Raw genomic sequence first — 26,100 nt, 5'->3', positions numbered from 1 at the left:
AATCACTTTGCATTTGCTTGTAAGCCATAGTATTCCTTTTCCTCTGAGCCACTTTTAATATATTTGCACATATTTTCTATTGATTAGTGGATTTAAAAAAAATGAATCTCAGTTGATGGCAGTCCATCCTTTCGGTTGCTTAGGCCAAAATCTGGAGTCATGCTTGACACAAAATTTCAGCAAGTCAGAATCTAACTGCTTCTTTGTCCTTCTGCTGCTGACATCCTAGTTCAAACCACCATTGTCTTTCACCTGGACTGTTGCCCTAGGCTCCTGAATTAGTAAAGGAGAGAGATGGCACACGTAAGTTGGGATAGTTTGAAGAGCTTTTAGTAAGGGGACTATTTATAAAATAAGTGGGCACTTGTTAAAATTTGGCCTCTAAGCCTGAAGGGAGAAAGGGAAGGGAGCACTTACAGCATCCAGGCAGGTGGGGAGAGCCTTGTGAGGGAGCTGTGGCTTCTGTCAGAGGACAGTAGCCAGCCCAAGGTGACTGGAAGGAAGGAACAAGGGAATAAAACCCTGGCCTCACCCTCCTTCCTCCCTTTCATCTCTGGGCATGCTCCCTACTGGCTGAGTCCAGCTGGGAGCCAGCGGGCACGGCAGTCCATGCATTCACACTGGTTAGCATCCTGGGAAAGAGCACGGTGGGGGAACCGTGGAGAGGAGACTTGGAGGGGCAGACGGAAGAGAGCCAGCGCCCCCCTGGCAGTTCTCCTGGCTTCTGCCCTGGGTACCCCCTGCTGTTTGTTCTCTAGAATAGCCGGAGTGATTCCTTTAAAATACTCGGATCATAACACTCCCATTCAGATTCCACTAACATCTTCCCGTCTGTATCAAAGTAGCTGAGAGGACTGAGTATTCCAGCCCACTGTTTCTGTCTTTACCTTCATCTTCTACCGTTCTCCCCTCCTTCATGCTCTTCCAGCCTCACCGGGTCTCTTTGCAGTGGCTTGTAAACAGTAGGCACATTCCCACCTCACCTTTCCCTGAACTGTTTCTACTGCCTGGAACATTGATTCTCCAAATGTACCTTGGGTGCCCCTCCACCACCTGCTTCGGGAATTGCTCAAATGTCATCTCAGTAATGCTCTGACCATCTTATTTAAAATTTCAGTTCCCCCTTTCCCACTTTGTGCTTCCATCCTTTTCTCTGCTTTATTTTTTCCTTAGTACTCACATTGCTATAGAAGTTATTTACTTTTAGTTAATGCCTCTTTCTTTCAATTAGAATATATATTCCACAGGAATAGTTTTTATTTGTTTTGTTCACTGCTGAAATCTGAGGACCTAGAGCAATGCCCCAGTGCCTGGCGCCATTGGTACCCAATAAATTGAATAGGTGAATGAATGAATGAATCATAAGAGCTTTTTCTATAGTGAGGAAATAACAAAAGTCCTTTAGTTATACGTTTACAAATATGGATTTTTGTTCCATTCTCTTTTTGTCACTGCTTATGATATTTCTCTAATCATTTTCATAACTTCTGAGACTTCTCTTAGGAAAGAATATACAAATTGACTACATTTTTTACATTGGAATTTTTACCCAAATAGTGTTTGAATTTAAGAAAAGAGGACAATATAGTTTTCAGTAATCTAGTCATTAACACGTACATCTGGACACAGCACCTTTAAACTGTGTCTTGACTGTGGAAGAAATGCTTAGCACTTACAGCAACCTCCTGAACTTTCCTCACACCTCTGTCCCATCCGAGTCCAAACACATACACATCCTTGCACTGCTGATGTCTTTTATCTTTTCCATTATCTCAGGTGAGATAGTGGCTTTTCTCTCTTTCTTTCCCTCATCTCTGTCTTGTGTCCGGAGATGGTAGCTAAGTGGATAAATGTGGTTTCTGGAGGCACACCACCTGGGGCTCAAACCCCAGCCCTGTCATTTACAGCTGTTTAACTTGCACAGATTACTAACAGGTTACTTACCCTCTCCCTGACGCGGTGTCCTCATCAAGCCTGCTCCATAGGAATGCGTTAAATGGAATGAGTTGGTTTATACGTGTGTTAAGACATGTAAAGCGCTTAGTGTAGGGACTGGCACACTATAATGGCTGACTTAGTATAAGCCGTTTTATATTGTTATTACTTCTCCCTTCTCAGGGACCCTGCTGCCGTTCATTTAAATCTGTGTTCCTGCCCTTCCCCTGCTCTCTCTTTATTTTTTTAAACTTTCATACATGGTTAAATTTTTCCTCCCTGAAAAACTAATCAAAACAGCTCTCCCTTGAGCCTGTGTCTCCTCTAAGCCATTTTCCTTTCTCACAAGCAGGATGTTGAACACTGTGCCTCTCTTCATCACTTCCCATGCTCAGCCACTTCAGCCTGGCAGCTCGCTGAGCCCAGCCCAGCCCAGCCATGGCCCGAACAGAAATCGCTGGTGTCAGCCTGCTTCAGTGGACGTTGATCTCTCATCTCGTTGGACCTCTCTCTTATGATTCACCCCACTGACCATTCCTTCCTTGTTTAAAATCTCCACTCTGCCTGCCTGAACCTATGGATGTCTTGTCTCGTTATTCCTCCTAACCTTTTTCTAAAAAAATTTTATTGAAGTATAGTTGATGTACAATGTTGTGTTAATTTCTCCTGTCCAGCCAAGTGACCCAGTTATACATATATATATATGTATTCTTTTTCATGTTCTTTTCCATTATGGTTTGTCACAGGATATTGAATATAGTTCCCTGCTTCTTAACCTTCTTGATACTCTTGTGGGGTTTGCCCTTTGACTTCTTTCTTCACTAACTCCATCCATATTTGCTATACGTCATTGTGTCATGAAAAGGAAATAGGCCATGGAGTCACACAGGCCTGGGTTCAAATCTGGGCTCTGCCATTTTCCCAGTGTTGCCTTGGGAAAATTACCTACCTTTCCACAGCTGTGCTACATTCCTGGGGTGATCAGGGTAAGTTTCAGTTAGTTTATCTTCTCTCCTTTACTGTGTTTCTGAGTCCAGAAGAGACTTTAGTGCTTAAAAGGGCTCCACCCTCATGTTTTTAATATTTAGGAAGTAAAATTTATAAAATTATTTTATTTAAATTAGCTCTTACATTATGTGGTAGATGTTACAAGTATTCACTAGTATCATATTTCTAAAACTTCTGGGAATACCCTCGAATTTAGGTAAGCCCCTGTGACTTTTGCTAGCCAACTAAACATGAGCGGAAATGTGTCTTTTGTGGGTGGAAGGGTCTAGGAGTTGGGACGCTGTTCTGCTTCTCCTCTTACCAGAGGCCACAGTGAGTAGTGACAGTTTAAATGATAGAGCCTCCCTCAGCCTGGGTCCCTGAGTGAGGAAGACGTGACGCTTAGACTCTTACTGACCCACAATGTATGTGTATAAAATAATCCTTTGTTGTTTTTGACTAATAGATATTGGGGATGCTTGTTACTACAGAATCATGCAGCCTAAATGAATAATACGTGTAGGGATATTAAAATTGAGTAAAATTATCAGTAGTCTGCCTTTGGAAAGTGGTTATTAAAACCCTTTCCTATTCTGCATGCCAACTCGATCTTCTGTTAAGTTTCTTGTTCTATTTTACTGGGTCCTGAGTGGCCACGTGAGTAGATCTCATTGCTTATGCTAAGAATGGCCCCTGGTTGGTAAATTGCATTTAGACTGGGAGCAACTGTAAATAGACTGTACGTACCTGATGGGGAAGCCATGGCTTTGGAGTTTCCTGAGTACAAGGACTCTCATAACTGACTTGTCCTTTGCGGGAACTCTGAAAGCTCTGGCTGTGGGGTCATTACAAGAGACACCATTCCTACGGGGCATGAGGCTTTGCAACAAGGGTTGCTGCTTTACCCACCAGATCTTGTTTCTTCATATGTGAGCTGTCTCCTGGTGAGGCAACGAGACGAGCTCTGGACAGCTGTGTGTACTGCTGCATAGGGGAGTTTATGGAAAGACTCTCATCAGGGAGGTATGTCCGGTTCGGTCCTGAGTGGACTGGTGCTATGTGTCGCGTCTGGTAGTTTCCTGAGCCCTGTGAAGCCTTTCTGATAGTCGTTGCGTCCACATTTGATGTGTGTAACTGTATAAAGAACTCTAGGCTCATTTGTTTCTTGGGCTGTTGCTCTTTAGAAAAAAACAGAATATTGACTTTATCCCTTCCTTTAAAAAAGAACAAACTTCAGCTAGCCCCAGGATCACAATAAATACTTTTATAGTAAGGTACTTTTTGGAGATACTATAAATGCTTGGTGTTAAATAGTATATTATCATTATCCTTTCCCATTTCCTTCTTCTTCCTTTTAGATCAGGTTGTGCTGTACAAGATGTCAGTGCACTAAGTACAGCTCCTTTTCTTCATTTAGCTGAAATTTACACTTGTTTTCTTTCTTTCTTTCTTTCTTTTGGTTATCTTATGATATGTTTGTTTTCCTGACTAGACTGTAAACTCTCCAAAGAAGGAACAAATTTGTTTCTACTCACCATTGTGTGCTAGTATATGGAGAAGTGCCTGGCATATGGTAGGTTGTGTATGTGTGTTTATTGCATGCAGGTATTGGGTTCTTCTTGCAAAGCAATAAAAATTGACTTTGGCTAAATTTTGCTGAATAGAAATTTATTGGCAGGATATTGGTAACTCGATAGTTTTCTGAAAAATGGGCAAGAGAAGCTAACAGAGGAACCAGTGGTGCAGGGTTTTATTGCTGTTGGAATTGCTCTTGCTGACTATGGGGAACATCATGAGAATGATTTCTTACCCATCCCTGGCTCTCTGCATCACTTGCTAGAGTCAAAGCTTTTATTGGTAGTATCTGAGTCTAAGCCATATGCCTATGAAAGTCAGAGAAAGCCTATCTTATCTGGCACATCTAAGAAATGATTATGAGCTTGTTTAGAGAACTAAAACTTAGGGTCCTTCAAAAGAAGAAAAAGAATAGTAGAAAGAGTATCGGTTTCTCCTTTGTGTTGGAAGACAAGATAATAGTAAGAAAACATCCTTTACAAATCCAGTGTGTATCTATTACTGAGCAGTACATGGGCCAAGATATACCTAGATATTAGACAGTGTATAATTTATTAGGCCATTTCACTGTGGCTCATCACGTGCATTAAGACATGTAGTAGTAGCTAAGGAAGAAAGTCTGAATTTTGATATTAGGATAGTGTAACGCTTAGTTTCTTAGCTCCTACAGAGGAAAGATGAATACTTTTAGTGTGCCTTTCTTCTGACCCCGGGGGAGTGATTTTGGGTAGTGGAGAGGAAGGAGGATTTCAAAAATATGTTTGGAAGACCAGTTTACATTTGTTTCACTTAAACTCTGAACAGTAGACACAAATAGATTTATACCAAAATAAAGGAGGCTACCTGGAAAGTATCTAACTCTGCTTGGAGCCTTTGAGGAAGGCGTCCCAGATTGGTTGGTGATATTTTAGGTAGCTAATAAAAGATGAGGTAGAATTCATCAGATGTGGAAGAGGGTTCCAGGCAGAGGAAACAGTATTTCCATAGGTTAGTAAAAGATGTTTATGAAGGAAAATCAAGTAGTCATGTGACCTGCGTGTATGGATCCATATGTGAGTATAAGATTACATGTGTAATGTGAGGGTGTCGAGGGCATATTGAGAAGTGAAGCTGAAAGTAAACTGAGGGAGGATCTAAATGAACTTTAAAAAGATATTCTGAACCAGCAGTCCAGCCAGATAAATTCACCATCAAGCCTAGCACACACAGAGCATTGTATTAAAAATAAAAGAACCTGGAGCCCAGTGGGTAGATCTTGGTTCCTTGCCCATGCTAAGTAGATTTGATGTGAACGTTACAGAGAAAGTAACACTTTCAGTACCTAGTCTGTTAATTTTCTTATTATTTTTGGTAGAATTATACACGTTATATGTAATAGTGAATATTATCATATGGATATCTCCAAAACATTGACATGCCTTTTAAACAAGTAAGGGAAAATGTAGGGTTCTGTGATGAAAAGTTTAATTTAGCAGAAAATGCAGTCTGAGATGGTAAGCTTACTTACTGTTTTGATTTTCGAATGGTGTTTATGCATTACTGAGCCTGCAGGAACAAAAGGGAGGTTAAACCTCAAGTCTAAAATTTCTTATTTCATGGATTTGTGAAACTTAGTTCCCACACATACTCTCTCTTAATTTTCTTTCAAGCTTTTGACTATTGCTGTCTGTTTTGTTAACTTCTGAACATAAACTTTATTACATTTCTAGTTGTGTCCTTTTGTGTGACTTCTTTTTCCTGCTGATTTTCTTGATGTAATATGTAAATAAAACCACAACTAGGATGTAAAAAGGAAAACCTAGTGTCTTATTTTACATGCCTGTGTAGTGATTGAAATATTATATCTTGCTTTGAAATAGTAGTTGCCCACTTGGATTTTTAAACCTGTTCATCTAGTGACTCCACAAAATTTGTAGGTTTTAACCCAGGTTTGCATAATGGCTGAAAACTGATATTTCCCTAAATTGACAGATAATCTGAACTTTGAAATATTGTTGAATTAGTGAAAATTAAAAGGTCATTTTGGGGTATGATTTGTTTGTTTTGTACTAAGATGATTTTAAAAAATTAAGATATAGTTGATTTACAATATTATACATATTTTGGGCGTACAGCATAGTGATTCACAATTTTTAAAGTTTAAACTCCATTTATAGTTATTGTAAAATATTGGCAATATTCCCTGTGCTGTACAATATATGCGTGTAGGCTTTTTTACTTTATACATAGTAGCTTGTATCTTATTTCCCTACTCCTAAAAAAAAGGATGATTTTTGTGTAGAAAACGTAATTTATCTGAATGTAGATGTGGATAAGTAGAACTTAAGCAAATCTGCTTTAGTTTAAGGGTGTATGCTCTATGTATTTTAGGAAGTAAAAATATGCCAAAACTGTGTTATATTGGTATGCAAAACAATGTCAAAAATATTTATGCAGCAGGCTAGGGGTAGTCTGTTATCTCAGTTTTGTCTTCATGCCTGAATAGTTTCTTATTGTGGTCACAACAGGTTACTATTGTTTTGGAGGCTTAAAAACACCCCAAATTTATTATCTTCAGTTCTGTGGGTCAGATGTCTCATTGGGCCAAAATCAAGATGTCTGCAGTGCTGCAGTCCTCTTGGGGGCTCTAGGGAAGAATCTGTCTTCACGCCTTTTCTACCTTGTAGAGGCTACCCACCTTCCTTGGCTTGTAGCCTCTTCCTCCATTTTCAAAGCCAGCAATGGCTAGTTGAGTCTTTCTCAGGCTACGTCACTCTGATACTGACTCTTCTGTCTCCCCGTTGTGACTGTGTCAAACCTACCCAGAAAATCTGGAGTAAGCTTCCATTTCAAGCCCCTTAATTTAATAACACCTGCAAGGTCTCTTTTGCCATGTAAGGTCACATATTCAAATGTAAGTTTCCAGGGAAACTTTGGGGGTGGGGTGGGGTGGGGGGTATTATCCTGTTACCAGAATTATACAGAAATATTTTGTTTGTTGTTGGTTATACTGTAAACTGCTTTAGGGCACAACCATGCTTATATAAGTCAGCCTGTTCCCTCTTTTGTTGTTTTTGCTTTTGGCTCTGTGGTTATGGGGAATGCAAACTAGAAGCTGAAGGCTCAGATTCAAGCTCTGACATTCACTAGATGTGACCTTGGGCAAGTGATTTAAGTTTGCCAACCTCGGTTTTTCCCGTTTTTCAAATAAGCATAATACCCACCCTTCAAGGTTGTCATGTGGATCAAATGAAATAATGTCTCTGAAGGTGCTTTATAAATAATGAAGCAGTGTACAAATGAAGAAAGGACACTTTGCATCATGCCTCTACTGCAGTTGTGGGGAAGTGAATGATTATGGAAAAGGAAAAAAATAAAGATAATTGTGGATATTTTTAAATGGATTATAGCTTGGTTTGTGTTGTAACCTTTGTTATGGTGACATTTGGGAAAAATCTTCTCCTTGCAGCATGCTTTCCTTTTTTAGGGAGCAGATGTTACTAACAGACTGACCATTGCCCAGTTTTCTTAACAGTAAGTCTTTTCTCAAAAGAGAGACCGATGATGTGCACTGACAGGGGAGAACATGTAGCACCTGGCACTGTCAAAGTCTCTGTGTGGAAATACCGGCCTGCCTGCATGATTATTAAATACGTCCCTTAATAAAAGGAGAAGCACCTACATTTATGTTCCAAGTTCAGTGAATGGATGTCACCTCTCACCAACAATATCTGTCCTAGAGAAGGTCAGAAGTCAGATCACTGCCCTGCCACCTGAATGGCTTGCTGGAACACTTACCACCTGTTCCCAGAAGGGCTTGGCTGTAGGCTGTGGGCAAACCCTGGCCATGCCAATTTTCCACTCAAGAAAAATGCTGTGGAGTATTTTCTGCTTTGTATTTAATAGAAAATAGAAATCTTAACTGCTCTCTGGCCTCTGTGCCATACAGTTGCCAACTCATCGCAATTGAAACAATCAGGCTGACTCAAAGACAGCCTCCTAAGTTTGCCTTTGTCCTTTGATGAATTTTCTGTCTTTCAAAGTGGTGTCTAGATATCTGTGCAGTTGAAAGAGTCCTGCAAATTAGAAAGTTAAGGAACACAGAGAAAAATAGTCTCCCTTCCCTTTGTTAATACAACATGACTTTATACTAAAGAATAATATATGTGTGTGTGTTTTAATGAAACTGTTTCTCCTGACATAATCTGTATTTCCCCAGTAGAGAATTATACAGTTGAAGAATTGGCAGGCGACCTAGAAATCAACTAATCCAATTCCTTAACTCCTAGTTGACTAACACTCATGCAGTTCGTTGGCATTTTAACATTTTAAATGTTTTACCGAAACTGAGTTCATATATTCCTTTAAAGCCCATCCCCTTCCTGGCCCATTTTGACCTGACTCATACCCATTATTTTAAGACTTAACATTGACTTGGGTTTGTTTTTTTTGTTTTTTGTTTTTAAATCTTCAGTAAAGAGTTTTTGTTTTAAAATGTTAGATGCTTTCAGGATCATTTCCTTCTCATCACTAGGAGGAAACAAACCAGCATTGATCGAGCAGTGGGTGTTTTCAAAGGGCCTGTATTCTTTGTGCTGGCTCCATCAGAAACATCAGAATTGCTCATGGAAGGAGAGGGAGATTTTGATTCTCTGTTCCCCGTGGTGGTAATAACTCAATAAATAAATACCAATCCCCAGTGAAATGAGCTTCATCATATTTTCTTCTGGCTCTACTTTTCTGACTCTTCTTGTTTGCTTTTAGAAAATAGTTATATCTAATTTTGTATAAAAGATGTTTTGTATAGCTTTACGTAAATTAGTATCACTTTCTTGAGTTCGTAGACTATGATTTTAGAACTTATGTTTATATTCACAAGTGGTTAGTTTTTCAGTAGTCTGTGGCCCCAAACACTGGATTTAGAGACCTTTATCTCTTGCAGTATAACCATGCTTCTAGAGACATTTAAAGACACTTTAAAGTTTATAAAGCAAATCATCCTTTCATTAATACTGATATCAAACCACTGCGTATTGTCATTCAGAGTTTCTTAAATTAAGAAACAGTATTTTCTTATTAAGTCAGAGAAGTTTTTAATCTCCGTTTTGGTCTTCAGTAATATCTGGACTTTTGATTTTTTAAATGAGTTATTTTTCACAGTATTCTACTCTAGTAGTTTGAGTACTGGGAAGTATAATGCTTATTGAGTATAGGAAGAATAATGCTTATAAAAATTGCTAGGAAGAGTTTCTCAATTTAAATGTTCTTGAATTTCAAGAACTACAACTCCTTTATGTGTGGGAGATGAAAATATAAACACTAAGTTAATTAAGAGGGGTTGTGGAAGCTCCTGACTAAGCTTTTGTATGTGAAGATTACTGGATACTATCCACACTACTTTTTTTCCACCTTTTAAAACATACAGATGATGCGTATTCATTGACTTAAAAGATTAGAAAACTCAGAGGGGCAAAAAGAAAATAAAAATCTCCCAAATCCCACCACCCAGGAAATCAGTGGCCATAGGATATATTTGGATGTGTATAATATGTTTGTGTATGTACCTTGTGACCTTTGTATAAGGCCACACACATCCAGATATATCCTGTCCTGCTTGTGTGTGTGTCTGTGTATGTATAAATATGTAAAATTATCATTTATTCCATTTATCTATTGTATAAGAGATAGATTTTTTTTTTTGCTATTTTTAAAAAAGTATTATAACAATGCATTGAACATGTTTATTAAGTCTGTTCATATTTTAAATTATTTACTTAGGATTAATTTCTAAAAATGAAATTTGGAAGTCAAAGGGATGTGTTTTTAACACATTTGATACATATTTGTAAAGTAGGAAAACATTGATACAACCTATTTCTGAACCAAACTTGATATACTCTTTCTTAGTTTGGCAGGTGAAAAATTTATCTTGTTTTACTTTGCATTTGTGATTTGTAGTGAGGTTAAGTCTTTTCTCATATGTTTATTAGCTCTTTCTGTGTTTTGTTTTGTATTGTCTATCTGTATTCTTGGTCTGTTTCTCTTCTGATGCGCCTGTTTATTAATTTTGAAAAAAAGTCTTTATTATATACATACATTTCTGTTATGTGGCAGCTGCTTTTCTTCCTGACAAGTTTGTCATTTTTTAAAAAGTTTTATTGAGAGATAATTTATCATAAAATTCACTTGTTTTAAGGGTACATATTTATAGAGAAGGGTACATATTTATAGAGTTTTGCGAATATTATTATAATCTAATTCCAGAACATTTCTATCATTCTCTAAAAAGAAACCTCATGTTCATTGTCAGCCCTGCCCATTTGCACCCCCACTGATGTTAAAATGTGCTGTTTAGGTACTGCTAAAAAATGCTGCTAGTTATGTCACCATTGACTGTAATACACATTCATATTTCAAAGATGTTGATATTTGAATATTTGCAGCTCTGAATCAATGAAATACATTATTTCACAATAGCATTGTTACAAATACAGGATACTAGCAGCTGTCTGACTACTTTTTCATTTTCTCTCATGTTTCTTTGATAGTATTTGTAACTCTCTGAAAATATCTTATATAATTGTTTATTATTCACCTCCTTTGAAAGCGGGGACCTTATCTGTCTCATTTAACTGCTATACTCCATGCATTTAGACATAGGAGTTACCCATGATTTGTTTATCTAAATGAATGATCAAAGAGATTTCTTTCTCTGTCCTATTAATTTTCACATAAATAAGTAAACCACATTGGGGGATTTTTTCTTTCAGGCAGATTTGTTATAGGAAGTGTGACTGAGCAGAAGTGATGTTTGAGGTTAAAAGCTGCTTAAGGAAGACTGCAAGTTGTTATATTAAAGGGTGAATGTGGGGTGGCATTGGTTTTTTTTTGTTTTTAATTGAGGTATAATTGACATACTAGTTTCAGGTACACAACATAACGATTTGATATTTGTATATATTGCAAAATGGTGATGACCACAGTAAGTCTAATTAATATCCATCAATCGTACATAGTTACAAAATAGTTTCTTCCTGTGGTGAGAAGTTTTGAGGTCTACTCTCTTAGCAACTTTCAAATATGCAGTACAGTATTAACTATAGTCACCATGCTGCACATTACATTGTTTTAATAGCCACTTTGGCGGGGGGCAAAATATAAGCTCTCTGAGGACCTACATCATTTCATTATTTGTAAAGTAACAAATGGGAACTGAATGACTGAACACACAGGTAACTTCCAAATAGAAGTTTACTGTTTTGCTTCTCTAATGTTTTGGCATTCTTCTTGCCTTGGGCCTTTTCAAAAAAGATAATGTAACCTTGTTGTTCCCAAGGATGTTCTTTCCACATGAAAAAAAGAAACAAAGTGTAGCTTTAGGTTGATGAGGTAGCTTTGTCTTGAAAATAAGCATCTTCTGTAATTCTCCAGCAAGTTGAATGTTCGACAGTGTCTTTTCAAACACTCGGAGGAAATGAGAAAAACATGAGAAGGGTTGGCTACTAATCAGTGGGCAGAGTCTAAAGCTATGACAGTTTGTGTTGTTCAACATGCTTCTGTCCTGAAGTATTCTATCATGAGAGTCTGATAAAGTGCAACTGGCAAGTTGAAAAGCTACCGAAATAGATGTTAAATTTTCAAGTTTCTGGTGATGTACTTGCTAATTAACTTCAAGATTCGCTAACAACATTTTCCTCTGTGAATTTTGGAAAGTGATAGTATGGAGTCTTATGTTAATCTACATAATATGGGGCAATTTCTTCTCATTTTTGCCATTGTAGGAGATACTCTTTTTCCTTTTATTTTATTTGGGAGATCAGAGCTAATATTCCAAGGTGTTTTACAGAATTATGGACAGAAATCGTTCTTTCTTGACTGTTGCCTGAGGAAGCATTTCCCCCAGCACTGGAATTTCTGCAGTTGTCTGTATTCGATTTCCCCTTCAAGGTTGGTGGCATGATCCAAGCAGCCTGGGGAGTTCCGGCATCGCTTGAAATGGTGACTCAGGGCTGTGACTCAAAATATTTACTTCCCTCATGCGCCCTGGATTAGCTGCCAGTTTCAGCCAGGTCATGAATGAACTTCTTGTCACTGTGTTTGGAGAGCAGGGTTTCCTTCTCTTTCTCCCCACCCACCTCTATTCACACTTCCTCTGAATGTAACTTCTGCCTGAGGTTGAATTGGGTATTTTAAGACTTGGTCTCTGGGAAAAAAGTTCTGATTGGTAAAGAAGAACTTCCCGTTGACCAAACTTCTTAAAAAGATGGTAATTTGAGGTTGTGACCCTGTTGAAGCTGAAGGTGTTCAAAGCAATGGGTAATACATATTTTTTGGAAAACTGTTGACTAAGTTTTGGAGGCCAATGTATGCCAATGCACTTATAGCCAAATATATTTGACTTCTTTTGTTTGGTAGTGTAACTGAAAACACATTTAATCACTTGATGCTTTAAGATGTGGCTCTTGTCTTGAGGTATATCTAAGTTTTAAATGAGCTCCAGGTTTTTCAAATATGCTTTTTAATCAAAAAGAGCCATATTGCCTGATGCTTTTTCACCTTTGACTGGTGCTCCTTCATTTTTCTTAAATACTGTGGATAAACTGCTTACCATGTTGGAAAGAACTATGGAATTTTGTGTTCTGTGATACTTGATGATAAAAATAAAACCAAAATATATGTAAAATTTCTACTTATTTTCCAGGACATTTTTTAGCTTAAGCTAAACCTTATGTCCACAAAGACAGATATCCATAATCACAATGGTAGGGGATGTTTTTGATGCTTTTTTTTAAAAAAAATAGGAAATAGAACATGGTAGCAACGAGAAGCACGTACTGCTTGACAGTGCATAGCAACATCCTAGGCCACCACTTACAAATTTAGAGAAAAGTCCATTTGTTTAGGGGGAGAAAAATCTATGGAGGCAGTTTTTCAAAGTAGTAGGAAGAGAATGGGATAACATTTTACAGGAAATTTCTCTTCCACGTTTCAGGAATATAATTGAAGAAAAATTGCTTAGCATAGAGGGCAATTCAGAAAAGCCACGAAGCCCACTCTTAGCGTTGTGTGAAAGCTCTTGACCAGTGTTCCCCTCTAGACCCTTTTCTCTAGTCACGGTGAACAACTCACAGGTCTCTAAAACATCCAGGAATATATCCGCTCCTTTGTTTCTTTGCACAGGATTTTCTCTTGGCCCAGAAAGCATTCCCTCCCTTGTACTCTGCCATGCTTTCCCCAGTACCCTTTCCATAGACCTCTACCGTTGCTCCACTGTAATCACTTGTTCCCATGACTGTCCCTTGTGTCAGATATTTCCTTCAGGGGCAGACTACCATTTCATCATCAGGGTGATGGACAACTACAACTGAATTTTCAGTTAGCGTTTGGATCAAATGTGGAAGGAATAAGGTTTTCCAGGCCAGAGGCCTTTGGGTACAAAGGCCTCCAAGGTGGAAGTGAGCGGAGCTTGTGTAAGGGACTGGGGACTCAGGGTAAGGGAACTCTTAAATATAAACATAAGTTTATCTGGGACCCTTGATAAAAATATATCCATTAGAATAATATTCTGTATTACATACCATTTTCCAGAAGGTTTATCTTCATTTAGCAGAGAGCTCATGCTCAGATAGCTTATGCTGAACTTCTGTGTATATTGGAAGAGGAAGTAGATGTGACTTTGAGGGAATATGTAAGTCTCTTAAATCAAAATAGAAATATTCCTAAACTTGAAACTGAAGAAGATATAGGGGGTTGATAAACTAAACTGCTGTACAGCTGTATAATGTACTATACAACAGTGAAAATGGTGCTGTAGGTCTACTTTTGCTGACATATTGTTACAGGGAAAAAAGTATATACATTTATATAGAATAACTTGAATTTTCTTATTGGCTTGAAATATCTATTTTACATGAAAGGATATCATGTGTTCCTAAAAGAAGTGTTTAGGATAGACACCAGAATGTGAGCAGAGGATATTTCTTTATGGTGGGATTGTGGTATTTGGATTCATCTTTACATATGGCTTTGTGTTTTATGTTTTCATTTGTTTTGTAATATTTTTAGTGATTATTATGAGAGTAAATATAATAAAGAGTGTGATATTCTGTTGTTGGCCTTATAGTACATACAGTCTGTACTTGCTAATTGCTGTACTTTTATTTTGAAAAATTTTAAACGTATAGAAACTTTGAGACTGTAATATAATGAACAATATACCCTTCACCTAGATTCACGTATTCTTGCAGACATTGTGAAACTTTACCCCAAAGTACCTCAACAGATAGTTCCTCATAACTAAGACCTTCGCTTATATAACCAGAGCACTGTCATCATCACATACTAGAAATGTGTCGTCATTACAATACTGTTATCTAATAAAGTCCTTTGTAAGTTGAAAAATTTCTTCAGACGCAAGATTCAATCAAGGATCACATCTTAAATTGGGTTGCCATGTCTCATCGTTCTCTTTTAATCTTGACTCTTACTTTTTTTGTCTTTCATGACACTGACATTTTTGAGGAAACTGTACCAAGGGTCTTACAGGCAGGAATACTTGTATTGGCAAGAATATAGTGATGTTGGGTCTGTATCTTTTTTTTTTTTTTTTTGAGTTGCTTTTTTAAAGAGTATGAAAAACTATACAGAGCCTTAATTTGAATTAATTTGAGTACCACCTCTCTAATGTACTTTCCTCTAACATAGAAAAGATTTGGTTCTGTTTGGACATCTTTAGGGTCTTGCTGTTTTAAATGAAAGCAGAAGCAGGAGGCAGCAGTTGTGATAATGCTGTACTTTTTGTTCAGATTCAGTAGCTCATAAAGTCGGTTCCCTCAGGCTAAGCTTACCTGAGTTTATCATGATGCTGATGGTCTCAAGGGGCAGTGAATAGAAGTGAATCCCTCCAAGCACCAGCTGTTTCACTGTCATACTGTATTTTTCCTTCTTCATTAATGTAAGGGGAAATGCTTTTATTTCTTTTGTAGAAAAGAATGGAATAGAAAGCCAGCAACACAGTGAGAGAACACAGCTTGCAGCGAAATTTTTAAAAAATCCTATTAAATAACTTGTAATCATACATTTTATGGCTAAAATCCTTGAAAAAACTATTAATTGAATCCAACTCTTCCAACGGTTAAGCTTCTTTGTAGTTGTAGGTCAAGCTATTTTGGATATAGCATTTTGTTTTTGGAATATTACTACTCAAACTGTGCTAGGCTATCCTGCAGTAGCTATATATATATATATATATATATATATATATTTAATACCAACAAATACCCAGGTCTCACTCACTTAAAAAAGGATAATTTCTTGCCCATGTTATCATCTTGTGTGGGTCATTTGGCTGTTCTTGGTGATTCAGAAACTTGGACTGAGTCTGCGTCCAGTAAGGGATTCCACATCACCTCTTCTTCCAACCTCATAGATGAGAGAAAGAAAACATGGAGAAATCATATTTACTGTTTTTGTTTTTTTTTGTAATGAAATGACAATTTGAGATTTCACATATAAGTGATATAATGAAGTGTTTGTCTTTCTGTGTCTAGCTTATTTCACTTAGTATAATGTCTTCTAGATCCATGCATGCTGGTGTACATGGCAGAATTTCTTTTCTTAAGGTTGAATAATATTTTATTTATTTAATATAGTATTTAATTATATACCATATTTTCTTTTTTTTAATTCATTTGACCATAGACATTTAGGTTGACTATTGTGAATTATGCTGCACTGAACATCGGATTACAGGTATCTCTTCAAGAAACTGGTATCATTTCCTGCAGATACATACCTGGAGTGGGATTGCTGGACCATCCGGCAGTGTTCAAGCTTTAATTTCTTGAGTGGCCTCCTTACTGTTTTCCATAATGCTGCACCAGTTTACATTGCCAGGGTTCCCTTTTCTCCACATCTTCTGATAATAGCCTTCTTAACTGGTGTGCAATGATGTCTCATGGTTTTGATTTGCGTTTCCTTAATGACTACTGAACTCATATCCACTGTTAACTGACTTGAACTTGAAGGGACACGTGCCACTTCTGCTCTTAGCTTATTAATAAAAATGAGTTATGTGGCTTAACCTAACTATGGGAGGATGGGAAACGTAAGGAAACGTGAACTGTTAGGTGATCTGTAGGTCACTGATGTATCTGTTTTCCAGCAAGCCAGCCACTGTTGGGATACCTTGACTTACATGGTGAAAGACACATACTAGCTAGTTCATTCCTCCTTCCTTTACTAGTAAACTCCCTCCCTTTACTAGTAAAAAGTGCCTTTGTGACCACTGACAAGAAACAGTGAGTGGTGTTTAGACTATAGATAAAGAGAGGACTTTGGAGATTGACACATTAAAAAAATTTTTTTTCAAAATGATGAAAAAGTTCAAAGAAACTACAACTAATATGTTACACCCTTCATCTTGCCTGTAAGATGTCTGGCATTACTGAAATGATCATTAATTACTTATAACTCTTCAATTGGTCTTCAGTCCTCAGAATGGAATTGAATAACCATAAGCACTGCCTCAGATGGGTAAGGTTTAGGGAGCAGATTTAACGAAACCTTTTGATGATATTTACATGTTGGCCAGCATTCTTAAAATCGACACTTGTCTGATGTATTTCGCCAATATAGTTATTGAAATATATATTTATAAGGAATGATTATTATAAATAGATTTTAAGAGGAACAGACTAGACTTTAAAAATAGTCTCTCCTTCCCAAAATAGTTTATGCATGTATTTCTGTGATTTTTTTTCTTTGACCAGATCAAGAGCTTTCTCTTGGAAAAGATTTTTATCTTTCTCCTTTTAAATCTACAGCACTTCACATGAATGCCTGGTAAATCAGGAATAATTTTCTCAATAATATAGGCTGAAAAATAAATATTTGCATGCAGTGTGCCAAATCTAATTCTTTTTCCTACCAGACATGAATTCTTTTTCATGTCTCCTGGATTCTGACTCGTGTTATAATGTCATTAGCAAGATCTTAGTCTTTTACTTTAGTATTTTACTGCTGGTATTCTATACCGGTGTTTCATAGCCTTCTGTTTTCATAGATATCTTTATGCCACAGAAAGAACTTTTGGGAGTACAGAAGGTAATCATAAGGATTTGTTTAATAGTTAATTATCTTACAATTTAGCAACTGGAAAATTTCACTTACTGTTACTTTTTCACATTGCATTGTGATAATTGATAGGCTTAATAAATCTGAAACACTTCTAAGTCATCCTGTATTTTATTTTTCGGATTAGTTGAAAATCCCTAAAGTGTATAAAGTGTATGAGATAAATAGCCAGTGTAGTATTTGATTTACCAAAGGCACACTATTTGTAAACGTGGCTGGATTGAAATAACTCTGTTATACTAAGTAAGTATATTTTGTTTCTCACCCCTCACAGGTTTTTTTAATTTTTAAATTTAATTTAATTTTATTTCAGGCAATAGAGATTACGCCAAGGATGATCCGTTGGAGTTTAAGTCCCATCAGTGGTTTGGAGCATCTGTGAGGTCAAAACAGGATAAAATTTTGGTAGGTGTTTTGGATATTTAATAAGTTAACTTTAGTTAATTTATATGGAAACACAGGAAGTTTTATGCTTGAAAGCTGATGGTAAAATTCGGTGTGCTGAAGGACAGGGAGTATAATCAGATAACACAGCTCTGATCAAAGGCTGCCCCTTCTAAGGATACCCTCTCTCTCACCCTTCACAGACTTGGCTTTCGCTACTTTCACCTTGGTGCCTGCATTGGACGTTTTTCCGCCCCACCTGCTAGCTCCCATCAGTTTGTTTCTGTCCAGCCAGGGTTAGGATTAGTGCGCCTTTGATTAAGCAAATGCCCTAGTACCCCCTCCCCTTACGAGTAAAACCCCCCTGCCTTTGCCTCGTCTTCCCCTCTGCTACAGTCCCCTTCTTTTGCTCTCCTTTTCAAAGACTTGTTGAAAGTGGTTTCTGTAGTAACCACTTCCATTTCCTCTCTTCCCATCCTCTTCCCAGTCCCTCCTGTCAGGCTCAGGTAGGCTTGGGCAGGGTCACCCTTGACTTTCAGGTCAAGAATATTTTTCTTGCTCCCCTCAGCACCATTCAACAAGGTGATTTGAGCCATGCTTGTTGAAATACTTTTCTTTCTTCGGCTCCTGGGACTCTGTACTTTTCTGGTTTTCCCACTTATCGCTGGGCTTTGTTCTGGGCCCCTGTCTTCTTAAACTACACCTGTTACCTACCTGCTTCTATCCTATCCTGTGGCTCTGAATACAATTTATATGTCATAATCCCCAAATCAATATCTCTAGCTCTTAATTCTCCTTGGATCTTTAAAGTTGTATTTCCAAACTACCAATTTGGCATTTCCATTTGGATATCTCATATATTACTCAAAATGAATGTGGACCAAAATAGAACTGGAAAAACCACAAAAATAAGTATTTCCATATAAAACTTTCCCAAATTAGTTAGAGGCATGGCTACCCTATCTACCGGCAAGCCTTGTCATTTCTGCCTCCAGCTTCCAGGATATATCCCATATCCCTCAATAACTCATCGTCTCCACTGTTTCTACGCTGTGCCAGACCACCATCATTATTCACCTGGGCCAGTGCAGTGGCTCTTCTCATCTCTCTGCTTGCTGTCTTACCCCAACTACATCCCATTCTTTATAGAAGGACCATTTCACCTGCCTGATTCAAACAGTCAAGCAGCTTTTCATCACTCTCAGAATAAAAATCTCATGTTCATCCTGGCTTTTATAAGCATCTCCATAATCCAGTCACCGGCTGCTCTCTCTTTGGCATCATCTCACTCCACCTCACATGTGTAGCTACACTAGTCCTTCTGTTCCTTCCATACCAGGTCATTTCAGTTAGTTCCTTAGTGTTTGTCCCTCTGCCTGTCTTATGCATATCTTCTTGATTTTCACTTGGGCTGGCTCCTTGTCATTCTGATTTCAGCTCTACTATCATTTCCTCAGAGAGCCCTTCCCTATTTTAATTACTTACATAGTATTTATTACTTTCTTCCTTTTTTTTTTTTTCCATCGGATTGTGGGGCATCAGAGGAGGATTTATTTAGGAAGTGAAATTTCAGCAGAGCTTTAAAGGATGTGTCAAACTTTAGCATTTGGAGGTGAAGGGAGAGGTTGAGAATGGTGGCGTTCTAGGCAGAAAGAGTTACAAAGAAACAAAAATACACCTAAGTGGCAAATGTTCCACTCTGAAACATCAGGTACATGTAGAGAAGTAGCAGCAATGACTTACTTTCAGTTTTTAGGGTAAATATAAAACAGCCCAGTATTGTCTGCAGTGTTTGTGTTAAAATGTTTTGCTTCAAAGGATATTATAGAAAATTCATTGAATTTTTTCCAGCAAATTAAATTGTTACACTTTGGTAGATTACTATACTGTTGAAACATGCATTCTACCACTTATATGTGGTGTTGAAGTCTATAACTCTGGAATAAAAAAGGTCATAGTTTATTTGGAAAGTAAACAAAATAAGCACTGCAAATTCTTTTACTTTCTTCTTGATAAATTATTTGCTTTATAACTTAGGGATATATTCTACATACATGAGAGTGTTGTTTAGTTAAAAATATTGATTTGGTCTGTGACCTTCAGTTTAACACCTAACATCAAGAAAGGTGCCACACGAAATAATGATTTCGCTAACTATTTTGAAAAAAAAAGAACTAGATTACAAATATGGCCTTTGGAAGCATGTGAGAAGAGTACTTTAAAAATCTTTATCCACTACTGTAATGAGGAATTTAAGGTAGAGGACAGGCTTGATTAATTTTTATTAATGCTTATACAGGGATGTTATAATCTGAGGTAGTATGATTGTCTGAAACACTAATTTTTTTTGAGAATTTTTATGCATGGACTGCCCCCTTTGATTTCAGGCCTGTGCCCCACTGTACCACTGGAGGACTGAAATGAAGCAGGAGAGAGAGCCTGTTGGAACATGCTTTCTTCAGGACGGAACTAAGATTGTTGAGTATGCTCCATGCAGATCAAGTATGTTTAGGAAGTTGTACCAGCTTTTACAGAGAGGGTTGGGAAACCTAGGGTATTAAAGGGGGTGTGTGTGTGTGTGTGTGTGTGTGTGTGTGTGTGTTAAAATTTGAAGAAATACTGTGATGTTTGAAGACAGCAAAATGAAAGCAGTTAATGTAAAGAGATTTTGAATATGCAGTCAACAGGCTTATCTTTTCTTAAGAACTAGTTTTCCTCTTCCTTTTCAGTAATAATTAATATTTGATTTTGGAAATCTGTATTTTTAGTCACTATAAGTCAGAAGGTGCTCCCTTGACCTTGTCTAACAGATGCAGGCCCCACAGCTAACGATTCTGATTCAGCAGGTCTGGGTCAGGCCTGGCTACCTGCATTTTTAGCAAACTCTGTAAGGTAATTCTGACGGATACCAAAGGTTGGGAACTACAGCCTTACATTAATAATGATGTTAAAAGTAAAAACATTGTCGTAAGGAGCCCGAGATTTTTTAGGAAGGTGAAACATTGGGCTCAGGAGTCAGAGTCTGTATTGCCTTGCTTTTTATCAGTCTCTTTGTCAGTCTGTTAACTAAGCTCACTCCTCTTGATGATCTAAAAGAGCTCACCCTGTTTTCTAATATTATTTGAAATTTCCAGTGAAATGTATATTGTGACTAAAGATGATTTTGAGCACTTATAATTTTTGATCTTTTCCAAACTCTGTATTTTTTCCTTCTCGGAGATTGCAGTCCTTTTGCTTCTCCACCATTGTTGAATTGGCCACCATTCCAGATCCTCTTTATATCAGAAACATAAAAATAGCTTATTGAAATGCAGTGTGGTGTTTATACCTGGAGCACTTTTTAGGCCATTACTTTTTCTGTTCCACCAGTCACCAAGTAGTGTGGTAGAGAGAATTGATAACAAAAGTGCAACATGTAAGACTCTTACTTCCAGACTTTTTTTTTCATGTGAGGCAACTTATGACACTAAGTCAGAGGATCTGCTAAGTCTTCAAGATTCTAAGCAGTTGAACCTCTGAGAAATTGCAAATGATTTCATTAAACACTTATTTCTTAGCCCACTGCCTTGGCCCGACTTGTTATAAGTGGGAGGTAAACATGAAAAGAATGATATATACCCAGAACCACATTGTTTGTTAGGGTAGGTCAGAAAGCACGTCCTGCACAGAATGGAGGAGGTGGGCGGCTTTATCCTCCGTGTCTGACTCCATCTGAATCACCACCTTTTGTTGGTATTTTGGTCACAGTACTGTTGTCTTCAGTGGCATGTGGAAAATGGGAGGACTAAATTTATGTTTTTAATTTCTGTATTGCAAAAATGTTCCTATTGTGAGGAGATAATTTCGTAACTCTGAAGGATGAGCTAACCCTTGTGTGCCAGGCTTGTAACTTATCGTTTATGTGATGGACACAGCTGTGCAATCACCCTTCCTCACCTCTGATACGTGTGGGAACTGAGATGCAGACAGTTGAAGTCATGTTTTCCCTACATCTTACGGTAGTGAGTGATCTAATGGGGATTTAAACCCAGGTCTGTCTTATTCCAAAGGAATCTTTTCCCCGTAGTACTAACAATAGAAAATGATTTCCATTTCAGTTTCCTCTGTGCTAAGCACAACTTTTCTGCAGAGAATACGTTCTGCTTTCACAAGTGCAGGTTTGGATAATTCCCGATGTAAGAGGACAGGAACGCTTCTGAAAACAAGCATTCTAATGATGTTGATCCTTTGAAGATATACTGCCATGTTCGGCTAGTATTTTTCACCATTTTGCCTCTTTAGTAATGACCAGTTCTTTCCTTAACATGTGTTTAAAGGATTGAGACTGTTTGCATGATGTAACTGCTACATGATGCTTTTACTTATTTGGTTTAAGCACAGACATTTTAACCTGATTTTCTAAAGTGTTTAACATCCAGATCAGATCAGCAAACTATGGCCTGTAAGCCTGTTTTTGTAAGTAAAGTTTTATTGCAACACAGCCACATCCATTTGTTTACATGTTATCTATAAAGGGAGGGTTGAATCCTTGCCACAGAGACTGTATAGCCCCTAAGCCTAAAACATTCATTACCTGGCCCTTTACAGAAGATGTTTGCTGATCCCTGTTCTAAATAATAATACCTCAAATATTAGAAAAAGCAGAGAAGACAATCGTTAAAAAATCGAAGTAAATGCCTTTCTTCCTAATAAGCTGACTTTCAGTATCTCTTGATCACTGTATGTACTTTTGGACTCAACCTTTGAAAAATTAAGCTACCTGCAGGCCCAAAGTACAGGGGGCAACCTGCCCAGAGAAGAACACTCAGGAGTGGCAATCTGAGAACTTGGGTTATATTCTTGCACCCTGTCAACAACCTGCTTATCTATAGCCACGGGTAAAACACTGATTTAAACGAAAGACTTCAGAGGTGCAATTTTCATATTTTATGTCTTCTTCATACTTCAATAAATTGTGTAACCCAATGATTTTACACAAGGATGCCTGTTTCTTCGGGCTGCATTGCCAACTTCTTGATAACTGCTTGTTTTGGTGGTGGTCGTTTGTGGGTTTTGTTGTTCATTTGTTTTTTTTTGTTTTTTTTTTTTTGGGCACACGGGCTTAGTTGCTCCGTGGCATGTGGGATCTTCCTGGAGCTGGCATCGAACCCGTGACCTCTGCATTGGCAGGCGGATTCTTAACCACTGCGCTATCTAGGAAGCCCCTGCTTTTGTTTTTAACGTGCCCTGTGTGGATCTGTGGAACTTCACTCTTTGTAAAAAATGTACCTCATTACTGATCGTTTACTTTTCACTTTTCGTTACTGTATCTCTGACCATTCTTGGCATTAACAACAGGCTAAATGTCTTCCTGTTCTAAAAGTGCCCGAACCACAAATCATATGATTTAAATACTCTTTCAATTCCATGCTCAGACTGAGTCTTTGTTCTTTCTGTCTACTCTCTGTTGATAATATCATTTGCACATAGATTTTCCTCAGTTGTGATTTCTAGTTTGCTTTTTCTTTCCCTTGATGGTTGCTCAGGGGATTATAAATACACTGCTGGCTTGAGGTAGTGCAGCCTCCTCACCTCAGATCCATACTCTTTCATTTACTCGCTGGTTTACCATAGTCGCGTTCCTTAATTTCTATGAGCCTTAGTTTCCTTATATGTAAATTGTGACTAATAATGGTATTTCTCATAGAATTGCTGTATAGATTTTAAAAGATTTTAAATGCTTCACTTGGTGCTTTGTGATGAACCAGAGGGGTGGGAGGGATGCTCAAGAGGGAGGGCGTGTGGCTATATATGTATACATATGGCTGATTCACTTTAGTGTACAACAGAAAGTAATACAACATTGTAAAGCAATTATACTCTAATAAAGATGTATTAAAAATTTTTTAAAAATTGAAAAGAAGATCTTAAATGCTTTAGTACAGAACTAGGCTCACAGTAAGGGCTTAATAAACACTTGCTGCTCTTACTATCATAATCACTAATATTATTGTCAGGCTTAACAAATGGGAGAAATATTAATTGTCTATAGAAATAAAAACAAAAGCCTTCACTGAAATAGATTATAGTCAACATAAAGTTCTTTACATTTTCACTGTTTTTTATATGTATTGGTTAAAATTTTGAAGGACAGTCATGTTTCTAGCTGGATGTTCTGGGAAACCAAATAAAGTAGGTAATTGTACAGCATGGTAATCAAAAAAGGATGTCTTTAAAAATAGCTTGAAATAGTTCTCCAGATGCAACTCGAATAAAGGAAATAAACAGCTGACTTGAGGTCAGAGCAGAATTCCTTAGTATGATTCACTAGACATTGGAAACCCCAGCCCTATATTTTCCCATTCCCTCTGGGTTAGAAAAATTTACATTGGGGTAGCATTATAGTCTTGAGACTGTTTTCTAAAAAAAATTCTAAATTTAGGTATTAAGTGTGTAATCTTGGGGCAGTTCCCAGGTTTTAAAAATGGGTTCAAAATTTTAGATGGGAGTATTTGACAAAAATTCTTGCAGGTTGTCCTCATGACTGAAAGTAGATATTTTTGGTTCCTGTATTTGGGTGGCAAATACAGGAATACTATAGCATAAGTATTTAGATATTGTGACATTAGCTACAAGAATTCCTTGATGATGGAAGAGTAGCTGTTTTTCATTGTTGCTTATTGTCCTCAAAATAAAACAAGAAAGAGTCTTCAGGTTCACTATTACTTCTTTTGTAGGTACAGTATTACTCATGATTAGAGTTAATTTATTATTGATTAGAGTTAATTTATTATTAATTAGAGTTAATTATTATTAGCTAATTTAATAATTGGCTAATTGTCCCCTTTTGTGAGAACTACAAAAAAGGGGGTGACTATAAAAGAGTAAAACAATTGAGTGTATTATCATTTGGAAAATACTTAAAAGTGTCATGTTTTAAAAAGTTGGCTTTCTAAATGTGTTGTGAGGGTAGCTTTCAAATTTTTGTTCTTTGCAGAACATTAAATTAGGGTCTGGCCATCTGCCAAAATTCTGAACTACATTTTTTTCAGATTTCTTGTTGTTGTTGATATAAATGTGTGTATAGGAAATGTATGTATCAGGAATGTAGGTATCTCCTTAGTAGTATTCATAATAACTTAGCGAAGACCTAGCAACTATAGGGGAATAATAGTAAGAAATACAAATTTCAGATTGGAGCTTTTAACTCAGAGATCACATCATTGTTTTATGAAATCTAAGTATGGGTCATAACCAGTAATTTTTAAAAAATGGAATGAAATATAATGCGTGTATGTTGGATTGTGTGGGCTGTAGTATAAACTATAAGCTTGTTGTGAATTGTAGTTAAAAATAAGAAGTTTGAAATGCACCGTCTTAGGTGATCTTTCTGTCCACTGCTGACTGGTCCAGGTACTTTTATCTCTCTCTGTTGCTATTTCTGATTAATGGGTGCTGATAAACATGCATAGAATGTGTTAATAACTCAAGTGCCTGAGTAAATGAACACTCTCAGAGACCAGTACATTATATTACAATTACAGTGATATCAGATTTTTCTCATGTTTTGTTTTGTGTTATTTGTTTGTTTTGGGTTTGTGTATATTTCCAATCTTTTTATTTTAGAAAATATTGATGCTGATGGACAGGGATTTTGTCAAGGAGGATTCAGCATTGATTTTACTAAAGTAAGTTCTCACTTAAGACTGAGTGAGATTCAGATCTACCTTGTTATCTAAACCATGGTTAAAAATTAACTGGTTAATACTTCAGATTCTCTATAACTGTTACCTGTTTTATGAAAACAGCTAATAAAAATGACCCATGCATTTTGATATCCTTTGCTTTATATTATTCTCTCCCTAGGAGACACTGCTTATTTGAAATAGACATCAAAATGGAAATGGAAGACAGTAGAAAATCTCCTGAGTAGAAGATAGATAGCTATTATGATTTAATGTTAACATTAAAATTTCAAGTTGGATAAATTTATAGACTATTAAACCTTTTTATTTTTGACTGAAATTGAATTTTCATAAATGTTAGCAATGGGAGCTTTCTTTACAAAATCAGGGTTTAGTTACATAAAAGTTGAAAAACGTGCATGTTTGCCATCTGTTATGTGCC

At 37.1% G+C, this 26,100-nt stretch overlaps 1 protein-coding gene across 4 annotated transcripts in view; it reads left to right on the top strand.

Annotated features, from left to right (window-relative positions):
• ITGAV (integrin subunit alpha V) overlaps window positions 1–26,100 on the top strand; it is an 86,130-nt gene that overhangs the window by 15,226 nt on the left and 44,804 nt on the right. For all 4 annotated transcript variants that reach the window (XR_009055238.1, XM_057747263.1, XM_057747260.1 and 1 more), the window contains exons 3-5: window positions 17,924–18,015; window positions 20,382–20,496; window positions 25,600–25,661. Coding sequence is in view for 3 of the 4 variants with exons in the window: in XM_057747263.1 (XP_057603246.1) it covers window positions 17,924–18,015; window positions 20,382–20,496; window positions 25,600–25,661 (269 nt within the window). In the remaining variant the exon portion in view is untranslated. The remainder of the gene's footprint in view (window positions 1–17,923; window positions 18,016–20,381; window positions 20,497–25,599; window positions 25,662–26,100) is intronic.

This window comes from Hippopotamus amphibius, chromosome 8 (assembly GCF_030028045.1).
Source record: "Hippopotamus amphibius kiboko isolate mHipAmp2 chromosome 8, mHipAmp2.hap2, whole genome shotgun sequence".
In the NCBI taxonomy this organism is placed as follows: Eukaryota; Metazoa; Chordata; class Mammalia; order Artiodactyla; family Hippopotamidae; genus Hippopotamus; species Hippopotamus amphibius.
This window is presented reverse-complemented; position numbering and strand designations above follow the sequence as displayed.